Here is a 21,293-nt window from a genome sequence, read left to right on the forward strand (position 1 = left end):
CCCATCTTTAAATTCTGATGAAAATAAGATGACACAAAATGAAAATAAAATAATCGCCTAAATGAAGTAGATTTTTATTTTCTTTGTGTGTGTGGTGGGGAGATTCAGCAGAGGTTGTTAATCTAGAAATGCACCAAAAGAAAACATTTTGGTTATTTTTTTTAAAGGTGAAGAAAATACGATGATACAAAACGAAATTGTTCCAGTCACAAAAGTTCAAAAGTAGTCAACTTTATGTTTTGTTAATAGTGAATAATGAGACAAAATGATTTTATTATGAAAATAAAATTTATTCCAGATAAAAAAATATTAAACGAATCAAATGGATTGGATTTGACAATATTTCTGTCATTTATATGTTTCTAACAATTGTCCTCAACTTGCTCTATTCACATTTTTTTTAACTAATGGGGAGGGAAGCACTGCTTATCAACACCCAAAGGCCATCCAACATCCAAGAATAAAAGTTAATGTCAGATTGCCGATGAAACAATACCGTCATTATCGGTAATGGAACTTCAGTAGCATTTGTTTATTTAAGACGACAGCTCAACATGTTAAACTTGAAAATGGTCATGTTATAGTCAGCTGTGAAGCAGCTCCACTGTACTGTGTTCCACAAATAGGCAGTTCTAGGAAAGAAACTTTGCTCATGGAATTTACGTTTAGTTTTAGACACAGATAATAAATGAAATTGTTAGCAGTTGCAATTGGTTCGTATTTGTAGTCTCATGCATTCTTCGTTAAAGTGGATGTTCTGCTCCAAGTATTCTTTCTTGTCTTAACAGAGTCTAAAAATCGTATTCGCAATCAAAGTGGAGAGGATTTCTCCTGTTTTTGTTCATGTAGCTTCCTTCTTCTCTACAGAAGAAATGCTGTTAGTTTTTCTCCACCCTATCGTTATTTTCGTGGAAGATACAAAGAGGAAGCAGAGATTGTGGAGTAAGAAATTCATAGCAAAAATTACAACAAAACTTTCCTTTCTTTCTGCCGAACATTTTTCTTGAAGTTCATCCATTGTTCTTTCTGTTTCTCGTAAAATCAGTTCAATCCATCGCACTCTATCTCTACGCATCTACTATCAAACCATGTATGGAATATTGTTGTCATATTGGCGCTTGTAAATCCCTCTCCCATTTGAGGGTGTTTGATAAAGTGTAAAAACTTAGCTGTAATGTGATTGGTTCCCAACCTTTCTTCTTTCCCTGCAACCTTTTCTCACAGACATGGTGTTGCCAGTCTCAATCTCTTTTTATAATTACTATAATGGAAGTTGTTTGTTAGATTTGTCTGATTTATTCCGTGTTTCAGCTCATTTAATTAGTCTAGTGGTTTCCATCAATTTACCGTTTTAATAATTCATTGTAATACAGCTCCTTATTCCAGTAGCTTTTTTCCAAGAACTGAAAGGTTCTGGAATTCTCCTCCTGCTCACTGTTTTCATCCTACCTACTACAACCTTGGTCTTTTCAAGACTAAGGTCAGTAGGTATTTCTTATATAGGTATAATCATTCTTTTTATTGTTAGTTCAAGTGGCTTTACGCCTTGTCTTGAGCGATTGCGATAAAAACAAAAGCAGAATTTCCATGAACAGAGGTTCTTTCTAAAAAAATTAACACATCTAGGAAATACATTACCATGAGACTGTTTCCCAGCAGCCTATAACATGATCATCTTTAAATTTAATGTAAATAAATACTTGTCATAAAATGAGCTTATGTCATCGAAGTTTATTCATTCAATTCAATACTCTCATAATATTCATCATCATTCAACTAACAATCTATTTCCTCCTCAAATGGCCTTTTGCCTTAATAAGTGATGATTCATTAGTACATGATGACAAAAGTCATCTGAAATAAACCAAAGAGTACAATGGTTGAAACATTGGGATTATAACAACCAAGATGAGGATAACAGTCCAAAACAAATAATTAAATCCATTTCAAAAATCCAATTTATTGAGATTGTCGGACTGACTTCCTCATCTTGGTTGTTATCGTCACAACGTTTCAGCCATTTTGCCCTCCGGCCTTCATCAGGTGTTTTGTATCGAACTGGGGAACTGTTTGTTAGGAGTTATTACGGGGGTACCGTGTTCGGATTCCAGCTAGGCTCTGGGACATAGTTACTGATTCTCTGTTTTTAATAATAATAAAAGGGTTGGGTTCGAGACTCCTAACAAATGGTTCCCCAGTTCGATACAAAACACCTGAAGAAGGCCGAAGGGCAAAACGGCCGAAACGTTGTGACTATAACAACCAAGATGAGGAAGTCAGTCCGACAATCTTAATAAATAAAAACACCTCATCTCAAAAATACAGACAATTACTACCGAAAATCCAACTCGGCATTTTCTTCAAAGATGTGTTTCTCTTTAAAAAAAATAAAATGGTTTTATTTTTCTGACGTTTCTTCTGTGGATTCATTATCTTGTTACCACGGTAAATAATCCACATATAAGCTGAAAATATATATATAAAAAAAAACTGAAATAAAATTTATCAATTTTTTAAAAGTCAAAATTAATATTCACAAATATTCAATCATCTTAGGTTAGTCTGTCACAAATTATAAAAAGGAAAATTTAAATGATGTTTCCGAACTTTTGAATTAGATTATTTGTATTAGATTTTTTGAACAACTCATCTGGGATTTTATTCTCATAACTTATTAGTCAATGTAATCTTTAATTTCCTTCAAATGCAAAATTGTCAGCAATTGTGGCATGTGGCATTATATGTTCAAGGTTGGGTTTGGGTTCGTTGGGTTGTTTTACAGCATATCAAAACCTTTCTGGGTTATTTAATGTCGAATCTAGTTATTTTGGAAATAGTATTCATGTTGCATCCAGTTATTTTGTAGAAGGTTTTTATTCTTCAAGCTTTTTGTATCTTCAACAGCTAGTTTGTAGTGTTTGGTTTGGTTGTTTTGTAGTGAATTTTATCGTTTTTGTTTCCTGCCCTTGCAGAACATGAGTGAATTTTGCAATAGAAGAAGGAAAAGGGTTACAGTATCAATGTTTGAAACAAGTTAGGAAATCAGTCAGGAAGCAGGGGAAGATAGAAAGAGAAAGAGGAAATGGGAAGAAGGAAAAGAGGAAAAAGGTGGGGGGGTGCAGAACATAATTAAGTTTTGTAAAAGAAAGTAGAAAAACAAGAAGCATCAATGTTAGGTGCATTTGGTCTCAATATCTTCACACAGCCTGATCTGGTAGCACCAGTCAAGGTTGGGAAAGAGAGAATTCGCAATATAGTGATCAGCATTGCTCTTTGTGGTGCTGCCATAGACAACTGACGTTTGCATAGATATCAACAAATGATCTCAGAATATGATTTGGAAAATTATTAATGAAGATCAAGAAAGAGATTGGACTTATCAGACTACTTTACCAAAATCAAAGAGAAAGATTAAGGAAAATTCAATAGTTTAATCACTATTTAAATGTAAAGAAACGCATTTCTCTGGCTTGGCCAACTCTTTTTCATCCAATAATTGTTATTAATAGGCGCTGATTTCTCTTTAATAATAAAAAAAAAAAAGTTATGGAAATTTTCATGGTATAAATGATTACCAAACTCATTTTTGATTTGTGAATATTTTCTGTTAACAGTTAATAGTTATCTCTAGACATATAAAGCACTATAAAAACAAATATTAGTTTTTATAATAATTAAACCAATTAATTTCTGCAGTCTTAGGTTTTTATTTTATTTTGATACCGTTTCCTTCAAAAATGTTTTTCATTTCTAATGCTGACTCTTAAACTGATTAATTCCTGCCGTTTTGTTCATTTTGTTGTTTTTTTTTTGTTGTCTTCTAGAAAACGTTTCTCACTTTTAATACAAACTGTTATTACAGTTTTACACAAGACTAATAAGGAAAATGTTTCTCGTTGTGAAATCTGTTATTTAATCACGGTCACATGCTTTGTATGCATAAAAATAAAATAAAGATAAATTTTTATGTGACACAATAATAAAATAAAAAATTATGGTGTTCAACAACAATCTGTTGCCTTGTTTACTTGATTAGAGTTAGTTGCGTCATAGGAAACAATCCAGTTAAATTATATATTATTGGATATAATTATTGGATGTAAGTGCTTAATAATAATCTGTTCTTAGTGACAGGTTTCTGCAAGTTGAAGTTAAGATTAAAATTAAGAATACAATTAGAAATTACTTAAGACTTCTACATGGCCATAGTTGACAGAACAAGAGCAAACTACCACTATATTTTATCCACTATGCCAAAAGAGCATGTGAATTAAATAAAGGCTTCCGTTTGAAATTCAGTAAATATTCCAGAGTCCGATAGAAAAATTGCAAGAATTCAATAAGATACACCTGAACAAGGTTGAAGATTACATCGACCAACATGTTGTGAAAATAAGACTTAAGATCAGAAAAGTAATTGAAAAAGTTCAAATAATGAGAATAACAGGGTCCTTACATTTTGTGATGAGAATAACAAATTAGAAACATCTTCTGAGTCCTTACATTTTGTTATTTGAAATGGAATCATAGGACTTCAATTTATCTTTTTTATTTTTGTGTTATATAGAAATTTAAATTTATCTTTGTCGTACATAAAAATTAAAATTTATTTTTGTGCTACATAAAAATTTACATATATTTTTTTGTTACATAGGAATTTAAATTTACTTTTATGTTACATAAAAATTTACATATATTTTTGTGTTACATAAAAAATTTAAATTTATTTTTGTGTTACATAAAAATTTAAATTTATTTTTGTGTTACATAAAAATTTAAATTTACTTTTATGTTACATAAAAATTTACATATGTGTTACATAGAAATTTAAATTTACTTTTATGTTACATAAACATTTACATATATTTTTGTATTACATAAACATTTTAATTTATTTTTGTGCTACAGAAATTTAACTTTATTTTTTGTGTTATAAAGAAATTTAAATTTATTTTTGTGTTACATAAAAATTTACATATATTTTTGTGTTACATAAAAATTTACATATATTTTGGTGTTACATGAAAATTTAAATTTATTTTTCTCTTACATAAAAATTTAAATTTATTTTTGTGTTACATAAAAATTTAAATTTACTTTTATGTTACATAAAAATTTAAATTTACTTTTATGTTACATAAAAATTTACATATATTTTGTGTTACATAAAAATTTTAATTTATTTTTGTGTCACATAAAAATTTACATATGTTACATAAAAATTTTAATTTATTTTTTGTTACATAAAAATTAAAATTTATTTTTGTGTTACATAAAAATTTACATATATTTTTGTGTTACATAGAAATTTAAATTTATTTTTATGTTACATAAAAATTTTACATTTATTTTATTTTTGTGTTACATAAAAAAAATTTACATTTATTTTATTATTTTATAACTTATTTATTATCGTATTACACAAAAATTTATATTTATCTTATTGTGCTACATAAAAATTTACATTTATTTTATTGTGTTACAAAAAATGTACCTTCATTTTATTGTTACCTTAAAAGGTCCCTTTATTTTATTGTGTTACATAAAATTCACCTTCATTTTATTATTGTGTTACATAAAAATTTACTTTTTTTAATGTGTTACAAAAAAGTTACCTTTTTTCTCATTGTGTTACATAAAAATGTGCCTTTATCTTATTTTGTGTTACGTAAAAATGTACCTTCATTTTGTTTTTGTGTTACATAAACATTTATCTTCATTTTATTATTGTGTCCTAAAAGCTTTCTGGCATGTAACAATAAAAAAAATAAACATACAAAATTGCTATTAAATTGTTTACTTTGTGATGACTTTATTTCATGGGCATCAACCAACATTAGAAAAGTTCATGTTTCATTTCAAACTTACCAAAATCTTGTAACAAAACAGAAATGTATTTATTTGCGTCTTGGCTTTTATGGTTAGTTGCCAATCTCTTAATCATTATCATTTTCATCTAGATCTTCATCTTCTTCTTCTTCTTCTTCTTCTTCTTCATCATCATCATCATTATCATCATCGTCGTCATCATTGTCTTTTTCAATCATGAACTGCTGATCATAAACCACTTGGTATGAATTATCATCTTCATCGGCTAAAAAAGATGACAAAATAATTTGGAATTTTTTAGATGAAGATTCTATAATTTAGTTGTTACTTTCACATTTCAGCCAAAGTAACCTTTGACCGTCTTCAGATTTATTTTTTTGTTTTTGATATTGAGTTATCAGTCATCAAGGTCAAAAGCCACCTGAGGATAATATTTAAGGAAACAGAATAATCATTGTATATTCATGTTTTTTTTGTTTTGTTCATATAATGTTATTCTCATCTTCACAGTTGTTGTTTCACCCCGTTTGCTGAAGAATGTCTGAAGATAGCAGTTTCAATCCTACCCAAAGCAGGCCAGAGGATTAGTTGGCCAAAAACAGGGTGAGACAACAACCATGGAAGACAGTAATTACTGAAGATACAGTATTCATATGCCGTCGCAGTTAACCATCTGAAGAAGGCCAGAGGATTGGCAACAACAACTATGAAGATGAGGATAACAGCCCACAAATCTATATATCTATAAAAGTGAAAGTGTCTGTGTGTCTGTCTGTGTACATTTCCCGACACAGTAACTCTGTGAATTTTTAGTCTACAAACTCGAAATTTGATATACAGGGTATGGAGATTTGGGAAAATCTTTGTAATCCATTTTCGGCCAGAAATTTGGCTGTTAAGAGGCCAAAGAACTCTACCAAACTCCTCCGACAATTTTCGGTATAAACACTTGAAATTTTAGATATAGGTTCCTTGGACATGGATCTAACTTAATAACTTGATTTGAGTCCCCCCCCCCAAATAAATGTTAAGGGGTATTGATAGGGATTAAAGTTTTAAAAAAGTTGACCTCTGCGGTTTCTAGCAAATTACTCAGATAATTTCTCGTCTAAACATTTGAAATTTTACATAAAGGGTATACAGAGATAGGATAATCGGTTTGGGTCGAAAATTTGACATGACTCAGCATTCCTATCCTGTCACGGTTAACCACCTGAAGAAGGTGAGAGCACGAGTTGGCCGAAATGTGGTGAAACAATATGAAGATGAGGATGACAGTCTTCAAAAAAACAAAAAAAAAATGAATACACAAATTATGAAACCTTATCTCAAAGGATTCCAAAAAAAAAGATAAAAACATAATCATCATGGGAGTAACATCAAGAGACATCTTGCTGTTCAACTTTGCACCCAGGTTGTCCCTATAAATCTAGCTCTTATCACAGTAGTGTCTCACACTCCAGTGTTTGGGGTGAAAAAAAGGTAAGAAAAAAGGAATAAAAAGAATGAGTAAAAAAATTCAAACCTGAAACATTTTTTTCTGCATTCGAATTCGAAGTCATTTTCTTGTTTGAATAACAGCTTTCCTACAAAAGACAACAATAGATTTTCTAAAAACAAACGGTTTATAGAAGCATGCAGAATTTCAATTTAGCAAAACCATAAAATAAGCTTCAGTTGTCACGTAGAGAAAGGATGGTAGACATTTACACAGAAGAGGTTACAGTTACCCACTACCTGTCCAATTTCCCCTTGAATTGCTGCACCTCATGTCCGTTCCAAGGTTAAGAGATCCTGATTAAGAAAGCAGGCTTCCTCAGATTTAATCAAAATCGGCAGTGAAATTTAAAAAAAAAATTTTACAAAGGAGTCACCACTTATCAAGGCCTGGAGGTTACTTGAGGATAATCGGGTTAATAAGTGTATGGTAATCAATGGGATAATATCATAGTAATCGTTAGTAGTGGAAATTTGGTAAATTCATTACTTAAGGGGACGGTTCATCAAGAATTTGTTTATATTGGACTTGAAGATGACCATATTGTAGTCAGCTGGAAAACAGAACAGAGTTCCACAGGCATGCAGTTCTAAGAAAGAAGCTTTTTTTCGTAGAATCTACGTTTTGGTTTAGGCACAAATAAAGAGTGGGGTAAATTATCGATAGTGGTTTCAGCTAGACGAATGTTTTTCGTGGTTTCTTATTATGCAGAAGTGAATCATGAAGTAGATCATAATGATCATTAAAAAGATTGAGGTCACGGCATTGTTCCATTCAGAAAATTAACTTTTACCAGTCCTCGGACAAGGATTCTTATATATATATCTATATATATATATATATATATATATATATATATATATATATATATACTGTATAAACAAAACCAAGACTTCAAAAAAGGTGTTGATAGCAACAGAAAGTGTATTTCATTTTAAGTTACAATTGTTTCCATACCAGTTCAGCAATTTCAAGCATTATGGCATTTGAAAATTTTCACAACTAGCATTTCTTCAGACTTCTTGAATAAAAACACTCTTGACAATAGAATATTTTTTAAAGATTTCCGTTAAGGGAATTTTCTTTAAAAAATATTCTATTGTCAAGAGTGTTTTTATTCAAGAAGTCTGAAGAAATGCTAGTTGTGAAAATTTTCAAATGCCATAATGCTTGAAATTGCTGAACTGGTATGGAAACAATTGTAACTTAAAATGAAATACACTTTCTGTTGCTATCAACACCTTTTTTCTGAAGTCTTGGTTTTGTTTATACAGTATATTAATACTCAATTATGAAATATGATAATTTTGTAGCTTACTCTTTAAGTCATCTCTCTTTGGCTTAAAACTTATTGGTATATGAAAATTTACTGAATTACACGAACCCAGTAAAACTCAGTATATTACATACAAGTCTATATATATATATATATATATATATATATATATATATATATACTATGTGCAAACCTAAAAAGAGAAAAAAAAGATTTCAAACTTCTTCATTTTAATCTGAAAAGTATGGAGGTGTTCAACTGTGTTGACCGCCAAAACGAGGTGCCGGTTGAATGGCGTGGCAAAAACCCTGTAATGGCTGCATATGGAATTATTCAAGAAGTCTGCTTCCTTAACTGGATGGCACAAGGCCATCAGATAGGAGTACTAAGATAATGGAAGGAAGAGAAAACAAAAATACAAGGCAATATCTGTCATCTGAAGAACTTTGAGACTGGATTTGTTGCACCCCAGAACAAACAACTTGCCTCACCACAAGGGTCAGCGGATACCCGCTATGTCAGACTTTTACTGTGTTTTACATGAACTTAATTGAATTTAAATGACTTTAGCTACAAATATATTCATACCATATTTTTGATTTCCCCCCTCCTCCATGTGAAGTGCTCCACACAGCAGGAACTATTTAGCTATCGGAACTTTGTGTTTCAAGCCTTGATTGGTCTTTTGTCCGATAAACATTCAGCCTGAAGGACCGTTTTAAGCCCATTGAGCCTTCTGAGGATGGAAATATTGAAGGACCTTTTGCTGATACATGTTTTTATTACAGCGTCTTCAGTCAGTCACAAGTCAGAGTGCTAGGACTGAAGTTAAACTCAATGCTCGGAACCGGATCACAGATGTAACAATATATATATATATGTGTGTGTGTGCAAAATTAAAAACAAAATTATTTATATATTCATCAATGTATAGTCTTTATTTCAAGACATCCTCAAGATGATCAATTTGATTTTTTTTATTCCAAAACAATCAACCCAGGAAAGCTTCGAAATAAAGATGAAATGTTAACAAATATATAAATAATTTGGGGTTTTCTTTTTCCTGTCACGTTGGAATATTATTTCTATGATTTACATTATATATACAGATATATACATACACATTATATATATACTAGCAAAAGTACCATATATGTATGTGTAAAGTAGGAGAAAGATAATAAAACACAAAGTCACCTTGTAAAAAAGTTGAGATTCTTTCATAAATGTCTTCATCAAACTGCAATAAAAAAATTTCAACTTTTAGAAAATGAAAACAACTTTTAAAGAAAATAATTTTAAAATCTGAATTTGGCATTTGTAGAGAAACTAGAGATGATTGTGACCTGTTGGACCACCAACACCGTTTATTCATAAACTGTTAAAATATTCTTCTTACATAAAACTAGTCCTCTTTACATCTATTATCTTTAGTAGTAGTAGTAGTAGTAGTAGTAGTATTGTCATAGCTAAGAAATAGTATTTATTATTATGGAAGTAAAGAGACTTATTATTTCTAATTTATACTTTGTTGTAGTATGCACAGATACACATCTATAAATAAGATGGCCACACTGATAAAAAAAAGTCAATCTTTCTCTAAATATTCACAAATATAAAGAAATATTAAAAAGTAATTGAATCAACATGAAGCGAAAAAAAGAGATAATCTTTTTTTCGGTTAATTATGGCTAATTAGAACAATTAAAACAGATGGTTTTTTTTTTCAATCTGAAAACTAAATTATATTATGTTAATAAAGTATATATAAAAAAATGTTAATAAAGTATATATAAAAAAATGTTAATAAAGTATATATAAAAAAATGTTAATAAAGTATATATAAAAAAATGTTAATAAAGTATATATAAAAAAATGTTAAAGTATATATAAAAAAATGTTAATAAAGTATATATAAAAAAATGTTAATAAAGTATATATAAAAAAATGTTAATAAAGTATATATAAAAAAATGTTAATAAAGTATATATAAAAATATGTTAATAAAGTATATATAAAAAAATGTTAATAAAGTATATATAAAAAAATAAGTATAATAATACATACTCGACCATAATTCGTTTCAGATGTTTGTTCAAACACCGAAAGGTTTGACAACCGAACTAATATTTTCCCTTTAAATTAACTGAAATAATATCTCCTCAGTATGGCTATCCTGCACTGGCTCCAAGTGATGTAACCTATAGTTACACTGCTAAGCTGGGTGCTTAGCTAGACTAAATGAATCCAGTAAGACCACTAAAAATATATACTATAACATAGTTAACTGGTCAGCTATGGAGAGGAAATTAATGTCCTTAATTTTTTACTAACTCAACATTTGAGAGGCAAAGGAGAACTTCAATAAAATATTTAAATATCTGTCTGTAAATTTTTAGCCTGAGGAAAGGGCCTCTTGATTTTTGAGAAATTCTACTGAAGTAAAATAAAAAAATAACTTTGTTCACAGGTGACAGGTATCAATTGACAGACTAAGCAAAAAATTAATATTTATATGAAATCCTGAGTATGTCACTAATATATATATAGTGGTGCATCGGTACTCGACCATAATTCGTTCCAGATGTTTGTTCAAACACCAAAAGGTTTGACAACCGAACAAATATTTTCCCTTTAAATTAACTGAAATATAGTTAATTGGTTCCAGAGTTTAAAAGTTCCTTTTTATCAGTAAACTTGGAGGATTTTATACATTTATTTGCACAGAAAATCACTAATAAGCATATATTAAGATGATTGCAATAATATAATCTATACATGCACTAAGAGAGTAAAATGTATGTAATTCCAATTGAACTGTTTTTATCTCTTACTTTTCAATGATCAGCTGATAGTGCAAGTGGGTGGATGAAGAGGGATAGGGAGGTTACTGCTGGAAGGAGAATCTGCTTCCATCAAAACAGAAGGCAAATTGGAATCTGGGCTTCTCCCTTTGGCAAATTTCTTGAATAAAGATGATTCCTGTACGGAATGTTCTTTACGTTTAAACTATTTATCCAATGAAATTTGTTTTTTCTATTGTCCAACACTTGCCAAAATTGCACATGACATTGCCATCAAAAATGTTTACATGTCTACTGGTTGTAGTGATATCTGGGTAATATTAACCACGAAGGCATCAATATCATTCCACTTGTTGCATATTTCTTTCAATACTCTTGTTGGTGCATCCTTTCCTCTTCCTCTGAATGCATGCTCATATTCTCAACAGACTTATTTTGTTCATTTTGAAAATGAAGTTCTTCTATTGTCAGCTGAGATGCATGCTCTCCCAGTAGTTCCTCAACATCATGGGTGTCCACCACCAAACCTAGGCTAGAGACACAATATCCTCTACAATGGCTTTAGCTTCCACAAAAGCAGCCTTTTTACTGAGACTCGCAATATCGTCAAACCCTTCAAATTCACATTCTGTAACACAATTAGGCCACAATTTCCTCCAAGCAGAATTCATGGTCCTATAAGAAACATCAGACCATGCTTTATGCTGTGAACGATATTAAAATGATTTCTCCAGAAATCACGTAGGGTCAATTTGATGTCATTGTTTACTTCGAAGCATCTAAACATAAACTTTGTGTAAAGCTTCTTAAAATTAGCAATAACCTGCTGGTGCATTGGTTGAATTAAAGGTGTGGTATTAGCAGACAAGAACATGATTTTTATGAAATCATATTTTCCTGTTAAATCTGCTTCCAAAGATGGAGGATGGACAGGAGCATTATCCATTATCAAGATGTATTGTTTAGGCAACATTTTTTTTTACAAATATTTTTCAACACTTGAAAAACCTATTCAATAAAAATATTTTTTAACACTTGAAAAACCCATTCAATAAAAATATTTTTCAACACTTGAAAAACCCATTCAATAAAAATATATTTTAACACTTGAAAAACCCATTCAATAAAAATATTTTTCAACACTTGAAAAACCCATTCAATAAAAATATTTTTCAACACTTGAAAAACCCATTCAATAAAGGTCTGGTCAACCAAGCTTTAGAGTTTACTCGCCACATAATGGCTAAATTACTTTTGATCACTTTGTGTGACTTGAAAGCCCGAGGATTCTCAATGATAGATAAGCAGTGGTTTCACCTTACAATTTCCGCTGGCATTTTTATATAACAATAGTGTGCATCTATTTTTCATAGGTTTATGCTCAGAAAGTGACTTCTCTTTTTGTGCAATGAAGGTCCTGTTTGGCATTTTCTTCCAAAATAATTCGACGTCTCATCACAATTAAAAATCTGTGGAGGTAAATATACATTCTCTTTTACAGTTTTCAAACTTGACCTTGAATGCGTCTGCTGCCACTTTATCGGAACTTGCCGCCTCTCTATGTCGATTGATGCTACAAATACCACTTTTTCTTTAAATTTCTCAAACCATCCTCTGCTAGATTTAAATTCAAATTTCTCATCACTTATCAAAAGATTCAATTTCAATACATCATTGTAAATGTTCCTTACTTACATTGTCTCCAGCTAACGCCAATTGCTTTATGTAAATAAAAGTTAACTTTTCTACTTATTCTGGCCTTTGTTTAATAATTGTAGTCATACCTTTAGCTACATCACTAGCTTTAATAGAATCTTTATGCTTTAAAATAGTACTCATAGTTGATTTTGCCATTTCATATTCCTTTGCAAGTGCTGACACATGTATTCCTTTTTCAGATTTTTCTATCAGTTCCTTTTTTAATTCAACTGTCATTTGCAGTTTTCCATTTTGCACTCGCTTTACTGCTTTTATTTCTCTTTTCTTTCATTTTATCAAATGGCAAAAGAATGTCCATTTCTTCTTTGTTTATAAAGTCTATACAAGGCGCTAAACCGATTATTTGAACAACAAAGTTTTTTTTCGCACAATTAATTACTGTCATCCCAAGATACATTCGGTTCGTTCGTCATATTGAAGTCTACTGACTTTTTTTTTTTTTTAACTTTTTGGACATCTCCTTTGTCATCCCATGCAAAAAGGGGTTGTTGCAAAGTTCAGACTCACATGGTGACATTGTCGGAGTGGGTCATCACACTACACTTCAAAAGTATCATGACTAGTATGAATTACAATGTTCCATTAAGGAACACCACTGCTTGTTTACATTCGAAGCGAAACTGGCAGTTCAAACTCCAAAATTTTGTTCAACTATCTAGGCAAGAAAATCTCCAACTTTTGGTTCGAACACAGAGTTGTTCAACCACCCAAGTATCGCTGGATATACTAGCAAGATCCAGTAAAAATTCCACAAAATCATTTCTATATCAATCTGCATAATTTGCTGGAAATATTCTGAATACAATGTTCAGCAATTTGCATAAGTGAGTATATTATAATTTATGTTGTTTTTTGCACACTTTACTAAAGAGGAGATTTTCTATATAAACTCTCACAAAAGAAATTTCAAAGGAAGGAACTCTCAAATATTGGAGGAAGTTAATTTTGATTAACAAAAAAAAAATAAAAAAGAGAGAAGAGCACCTCTCCTCTGCTAAACTGACTTTTTTAAACAAGGAAACACCTTTTAGAACAACCATTTCTCTTTGTTGTATTTGGAATTTTAAAATATATTTGATTGAAAGTAATTGTCTGTATTTTTGAGATGAGTTGTTTTCATTGATTGAGATTGTCGGACTGACTTCCTCATCTTGGTTGTTATTGTCACAACGTTTCGGCCGTTTTGCCCTCCGGCCTTCGTCAGGTGAACGGTTTGTTAGGAGTCTCGAACCCAACCCTTTATTATTATTACGGGGGTACCGTGTTCGGACTCCAGCTAGGCTTTGGGACATAGTTGCTGATTCTCTGTTTTTCAATGTTACTTTTTCACTGCCTTCGTTCAGGATTGAACTCAGCACCTTTGGGTAACTGTAAACTTTGATACAACGTCTAGGACCACTCGGCCATATGTCACTAGGACAAAACGGCCGAAACGTTGTGACAATAACAACCAAGATGAGGAAGTCAGTCCGACAATCTCAATCAATATTTGATATTTGATTGAATTCAATAATTTCCTTTGTTTGTTACTAACTTTATCCAAAAAAAGTTGATTGTTCTTAAATTAAAGTGTTTTTGCATTTACTGTACCAGTTAAAAATAACCTTCCAAATAATTTCCAACGTGTTCTTTTTGAAAACTTAGGTAAGTCAATGAGTGTATATTATAGAAATTGGTTTGTTAACAGAGCATTCAAGTAAGTTTCACGAAAAGTTTCATTTGATTCCATTTTGGATTACTACGGGCAATTTTGATGCATTTTGCTTTTGTTTCAGATTGGGAAGCTGATTGAAAAACTAAAAAATTTTCCCGGAATCTAACGACACCACTGAAGTTTATATTATTTAATTGGAATTCATTATTGAAATGAGTATTATTTATTGATTTTTTTTTTTTTTTTTACGCAGTGGTCACCACTTATCAAGTCCCGGAAGCCACTCAGGGATAAGGGTTATTGTAAGTACATTACGTTAGTGTGGAGATTTAATGAAGTGTTTACTTAAGGGGACAGTTCATTAGGAATTTGTTAACGTTGGACTTGAACACATCCAAATTGTAGTCAGGTGGGAAGCAGGCAGACGGAACAGAGTTCCACAGGCGTGCAGTTCTAAGAAAGAAGCTTTGTTCATGGAATCCACGTTTTGATTTAGGCACAGATAAAGAGTGGGGGAAATTTTTCAGTGGATTCGGCTAGACGGGTGTTTTTCGTGAAAGATTGGCGGGGGGGGGGACCAGAGATTGGAGTTCAGACGAGCACCTGCCATGAAAATAACGATAAAACAAGGATAGGCTCGCAACGTCTCTTCTGTGGGAGAGAGGTTGCAGGGTAGAGAAAAGGGCATCCCCCACTAAGCCACAAAGTCTATTTTGTACTCTGTCAAGGCAGGATAGGCTGTTTTTAGCAGCTCCTGCCCAGATATGGCAGCAGTATTCCATCCTTGGACGTACTTGGCTTTTATATAGAGAATTGCATCAGTAGTGAGATATCTTCTGGAGCGGTAGAAGGATCCCACCATCTTTTCAGCGACCTTGGCAACAGACTTGATGTACGTGTTCCATTTCAGATCAGGAGTAAAGGTCAAACCCAGAAGCTTGTCAAAACACGGGGCCTCTCCCAGAAAAGAGTGATCCATCCCAATTGATGCCAGATGGGGATCAGAGCGTTGATGATGTAAGGATAGGAGTTTGGTTTTAGATGCATTAAAGGTAACCAGCCACGTCTTCCCCCACTGAACCACGCGCTCGAGATCAGAGGAGAGAGAATCAGAGAGAACTTTGTCATTTACAGCCTTTGATATGTTGCCGTAGATGGTTGTGTCATCAGCATAGATGTCAACAAATGATTTAAGTATGTGTTTAGGGAGGTCATTGATGTAGATCAGAAAGAGAGTTGGGCCCAGGATTGACCCCTGAGGGACTCCAGCATTAATACTGCAGGCCTCCGATTTTTGTCCATCTACCACTACTCTTATGAGCCTATCGGAGAGAAATGATTTAATGATTGAGAAAACATTTCCAGTTATACTATAGCTGGAAATCTTGTGAAGTAGACCCTTATGCCAAACCTTGTCAAAGGCTTTTGATATGTCAAGAGCAATTGCCCTAGAAAGGAAGCCTTTGTCAAGAGATTCACTAATCCTGTGAGATATAACCGTCAGCACATCTGCGGTAGATATTGCAGAATAGAAACCATATTGTGTCTCACTAAGAAGATTGTTTCTGCTGAACTGAGAGGGAGATGACTTATCACCTGAATTCTTAAATACAGGGCAAACTGATGAGGTCTTCCAGGGAGTCGGAAAGCACTTCTCCTTAAGGCAGCGCTTAAACAGTTTCGTAAGTATGGGAGCAAGTTCTGGTTGAAGCTTTTTTAACACTATAATTGGGATGCCGTCAGGGCCAGTCGCTTTACTGGAATCAAGGTTCTTGATTAGCTTGGCGACCTCATGCACGGATATTTGTATGTTACCTCGCGTGTTCTGCGTTATAGGAGGAAATATGGGGAGTTGATTGCCTTCGTTGCATAGGGTAGAATTAGCTGCAAAGTTCTTTGCAAATAGTTTTTTTTTTTTTTTTTTTTTATTACATTTTCACCCCAAACAAGGCAAATTGCCACTTTGGTGTAGGGGGCTACTATCAGGGGCAACAACTACTGGGGTACTATGTTGGGATTTGGGCAGCAAGGTGTCGGTTCACGTTACACTTGAACTTCTGCACGTCAGTACTGTTGGGGAAGCAGGGACCTGGAATGGAATTCCAGAGTCTAGCGGTTCTGGGGAATAAACTTGGGAAGTTTGGCCTTGTCTGATGCTGACGAGATGACCTCTGGTCCATTGATAATGGTTGGGATAGAACGCACACTTCTGTTCAGGATCCTATTTGTTATTTGCCAAAATTGGTGGGAACCAAGCTGCTGATCAGCTACCTTGGATTTAACAGACTGGGCATATAGTTCTCTTGCATTTTTTATTACTCTTTTACAGTGGTTGCTGGCAGTCTTGAAAGCAGCTTTAGTCTCAGTGCATCTATTACGTTGGTAGCTATGGAAAAAGTGATTTCTGTGCGCGATAGCAGCACCACATTCTGTGGACTATTATTCTCATCTTTCAAATAATGTCTAACAAATTTACTGTTAATAAGGAAATATCTTTCGAAATAATCAATAGCAATAATGATAAAAAAAACTTTGTTCTTCCATCAAAATAATTATTTTCTGCTAATGAATAAACAAATAAGCAAATGTGCATTTATTTCTTTAAATTTGTATTTATCTTTACTGTGTAGGGGATGGGATTTTTCTGATTGTCAGGCGCCGGACCTTTCTGCTTGTGTGGTGATAAAACTTCTCAAATGTATTTGTGATGTTAGGCTGTATAAGGTGTTCACTTTGGTCAAAATCGGATACAAAACCTATCTAAGAACACTGCCAGATACATAAAATACCATCATGTGAAATTTCATAAAAATCGGCCGAGCCGTTGTGGAGTATGTAAAGAACAAACTCTCTCTCACACACGCACTGTCACACACACATGCACTGTAATACATGCACACACTGTCACAAACACATGCACTGTCACACACACACAGAGATAAAGTTCATTTTATATAATATTAGAAAGATAGATATTTGTACATTAAGCTAGAGTGTGGCAGCCGAAAAGATTCTTAATTTGAGCTCCATTACAAGTAGATAGTAGAGACCCTCTAAATATTGAGATTTTGCATGGAATGGAAACATGGTTTAGTAACAACTTACTCATCTATCACAGTCGCAGTATTAACATCCAGCATATTGACAGAACAGTCTGGGTTGGGCGTTTCCACTCCAGTGAGAATGCATTTCATTTCCTGATATTGATTGTGAATGGCTGACAAATGCTGGAAATAAAAACATACACAAGGAATAAGTTTCAGGATTTTTTGAAAACAAAAAAAAAAATTATCTATACAAAAAAAAAAAAAAACAAGTGCTGCAGAACAAGAAGAAAACCCATCTGCATTACTTTTATGTCTTTTTACTCAGATATTAAAAAAAAAAAACATACATAATAGTACTAAACCTCATTACAGGATTTTGATTAAAAATTAAGGTTTAGTTTTAAGTTGTGTCTTAAAAAGAAATTCAAATTAAAGGAATCTTGCTTCATTGGTATCTAATGACTATGAATCAAATTCAATCTAAATCTAAAATATTGGAACGTTAAAATGATAGGTTGTACCCATATTATGCCTCCGAATAATCTTTGAAATTTATGGAGACACATTAGTCTGAGTTTCATACATAGCTAACACACAGACACAATGCACAACACTTTCAGTTTCCAGACATATACAACTGTTTCATGTTTCAGCCGATAGGTGGTGATATCAGCTTTCTCTCTCTTTGTCCTTCCTTTTCCCTCTGAGTGACACACGACCAGGGACGACGTGCGCCACACATACCAAGTGTGTCTTACATGCATAAACCGATGCTATAATGAAATGAAGTTTTACATACTATCCAGCTTTATCGAGGCAAGCCCAAACATTGCAAAATCATAAACAAACAAAATCTACACACATGAATTATCTCAGTAACAACTTTAAGCAAAATATTTGATCTCAGTTAGCACTTGATCGGCAAAGATCAATAATGCACATGCACGCATATATGTTGTATGCATTTTTAACCAAAAGTTAATGTCTGTAACAAAAAATTTATAAATATTCTTTCTTGTTTTAAATAAAGCCTACAGTTATATATATATATATATATATATATATATATATATGTATATATATATATATGTATATATATATATATATATATATATATAAACTTTGTATCTATTTTCATTAATTTATATCGTCAAATGTGCAATGCATACCGCAAAAAATTACTTTAAAGAAACTGGAATTTAGAGAATATTAATAATGTATATCTACCGTTGAAATTATTAAAATTGGAAGTATTCATTTTACAAGAATTTTCACAAAGGGCTTACACTGTATTTTTATCCCCTTTGCATAAACTAAAATTAAATATAGCTCACATTACAACCCTTATGCCTAGCAGCTATGCTCCAAAATTTATAATGAGGATTTTCTAAATATTCATCATCATGTGAAATTTCATAAAAATCGGCCCAGCCGTTGTGGAGTATATAAGGAACAAACTCTTTCTCACACACGCACTGTCACACACACTCACATACACACACACACACACACTCACATACATACACACACTGTCACTGTTTCAAGTAGTCAAAATAAAAAGAGAGAGAAACAAAGTGTTCATATGGAGGGAAAGAAATAAGAAGTAAAAGTTATCTTTTGTGAATCGTTATGTCTTCATCTTTGTGGCAAAATTGACATTTTCAGTTTTCAGCAAGAACTTTCATAAAAGAGAAAAGGAAAGAAAGACAAAATGGAGAGAAGATGAGAGAATAAAAAAAACAGGCAAAACAAAGGAAAATAAAGCAAAAATAAGAAATAAAACCCAGCCAAATAATGATGAAAAAAAAATAAGAATGCAAGGTTTTAGTAATTTTTAACAGAAAATAAATTTTATACAAAAAAAAAAATGATTCCAAAGAAAATGTGGAAAACTCATGCAATTTAAGCAGAAATCAACTTTTTTTTCTGGATTAAAAATAATAAAGGTCACATTCCACTAAACAGTCGAGAACTCATATGTCTGTACCTTTGCTCAGGATTGAACTCAGAACCTCAAAAATAATGGGAACAATTTTTTTTTTATTTTGGGAAAATTTTTGATTTGAAGCTGACTTTCAAAAGAAATGTTATTTTGCAAAATCTTTTTACCTTGTATAACTTTTATATTTTACCTAAATTAACTTTACTCAACCTACGACTTTGTATCATGTACTATCCAGTTTGATGTGCAAAAATAGGTAAATAGTGAAATTCTTTTCAATTTGAATTTGAAATTTTAATAAAATTTCCATGTAATAATTTAACCTTTTTCACTTCATAAATGTGCAATTTTTTTTCTTGTATCATTAATAGTTTTCTTTCAGGTTACTATTTTCAGTGATCTGCAGCTTGCAGTATTTTTCAATGTAATGTGCACAATATTGTGTGTTTCTATACATATGAAAACAATATTAATATGACAATATTGTGTGTTTCTATACATATGAAAACAATATTAATATGACAATTATTGTGTGTTTCTATACATATGAAAACAGCCACATCTTAAAGGAAAAAGGACCGCTTGTTAACATGGTGGACTTAATATAGGGTTTTAAGTTGTCTTTCAGAAAAAGCAAAAATCAAGTTGAAAACTTCAGGGAATATTCAAGCAGAATCCTTTGTCCTATTATCAACTTATATTCATATGTTTTTACGTGTTTGATAATCTGAGGGTTTACTAGTAACTAAAAATGTAATTTGATCTTGACTCTATTATGAATCATTAAGAAAATTCAACGTGTTAGCTATTGAAATAAATATGAACAAAATTGTACTTTTGAATTATTTTTGTATGCTGTTTTTTCAAAGTGTGATTGGATTTTGGCGAATGTTTAGACTGGCTTGATTTACGATTAATGTTTATTTATTACAAGATGATATTAGATTTGTAAGGATTTTTCACTTGTTCAAATAATTAGCTTTACAACCAACAGCACACAAAACAGCAAATATTCTTGTGGTAACGTTGCAATTACAAATAAAAGAAGGAAAGAATGAACTTAAAATCTGGGTCTGCATTTTTTAACAAAATTTTCTTTTATTACTGTTATTATTGTTTCGACATCACTTAAAAATCTCTCGTAATCATCCAACTCATCCGGTGTACATTTTTCTTCTTCAACCTTACACTCGCCTTTACACGTCCATTTTCTTTGACGTCATACTTTTGACCACATGGTGCATTTTTTTTTTGCTTTTGTTTCCTTTTTTTCTTGCGCCAACTCGCACACACTTTCTAATTTGCATATGCATGTTTTTTGGCTACTGCTGCTGCTGCTAATCTCTTTGCAAGCCAGCCATCTTTCGCTGCTGCTGATATTTTCCCAGGCACTCACAAGCATTATGCTACAATGTTTTGTAAAATTTTCTAATTTCCAGCAGTCAAATTTCCTGACTAATTGTGCTACGGAAAAATAAATTTGGTATTGTTACACGAACATTAAAACTTTTTAAATGAAATGAA

At 32.0% G+C, this 21,293-nt stretch overlaps 1 protein-coding gene across 1 annotated transcript in view; it reads right to left on the bottom strand.

Moving 5' to 3' along the window:
- Window positions 1-269: 269 nt before the first annotated feature.
- The window catches only part of LOC145291561 (snRNA-activating protein complex subunit 1-like), a 46,157-nt gene continuing 25,133 nt past the window's right edge, over window positions 270-21,293 (bottom strand). Inside the window, exons 5-9 of the mRNA XM_080137624.1 lie at window positions 17,886-18,007; window positions 9,801-9,843; window positions 7,355-7,415; window positions 5,869-6,094; window positions 270-2,465 (exon numbers count right to left, since the gene is read on the bottom strand). Of these exons, the coding sequence (XP_079993750.1) occupies window positions 5,937-6,094; window positions 7,355-7,415; window positions 9,801-9,843; window positions 17,886-18,007 (384 nt within the window). The 3' untranslated portion in view covers window positions 270-2,465; window positions 5,869-5,936. The remainder of the gene's footprint in view (window positions 2,466-5,868; window positions 6,095-7,354; window positions 7,416-9,800; window positions 9,844-17,885; window positions 18,008-21,293) is intronic.

Source organism: Euprymna scolopes, chromosome 12, assembly GCF_053919585.1.
Source record: "Euprymna scolopes isolate OS-2025 chromosome 12, ASM5391958v1, whole genome shotgun sequence".
Lineage (NCBI taxonomy): Eukaryota > Metazoa > Mollusca > Cephalopoda > Sepiida > Sepiolidae > Euprymna > Euprymna scolopes.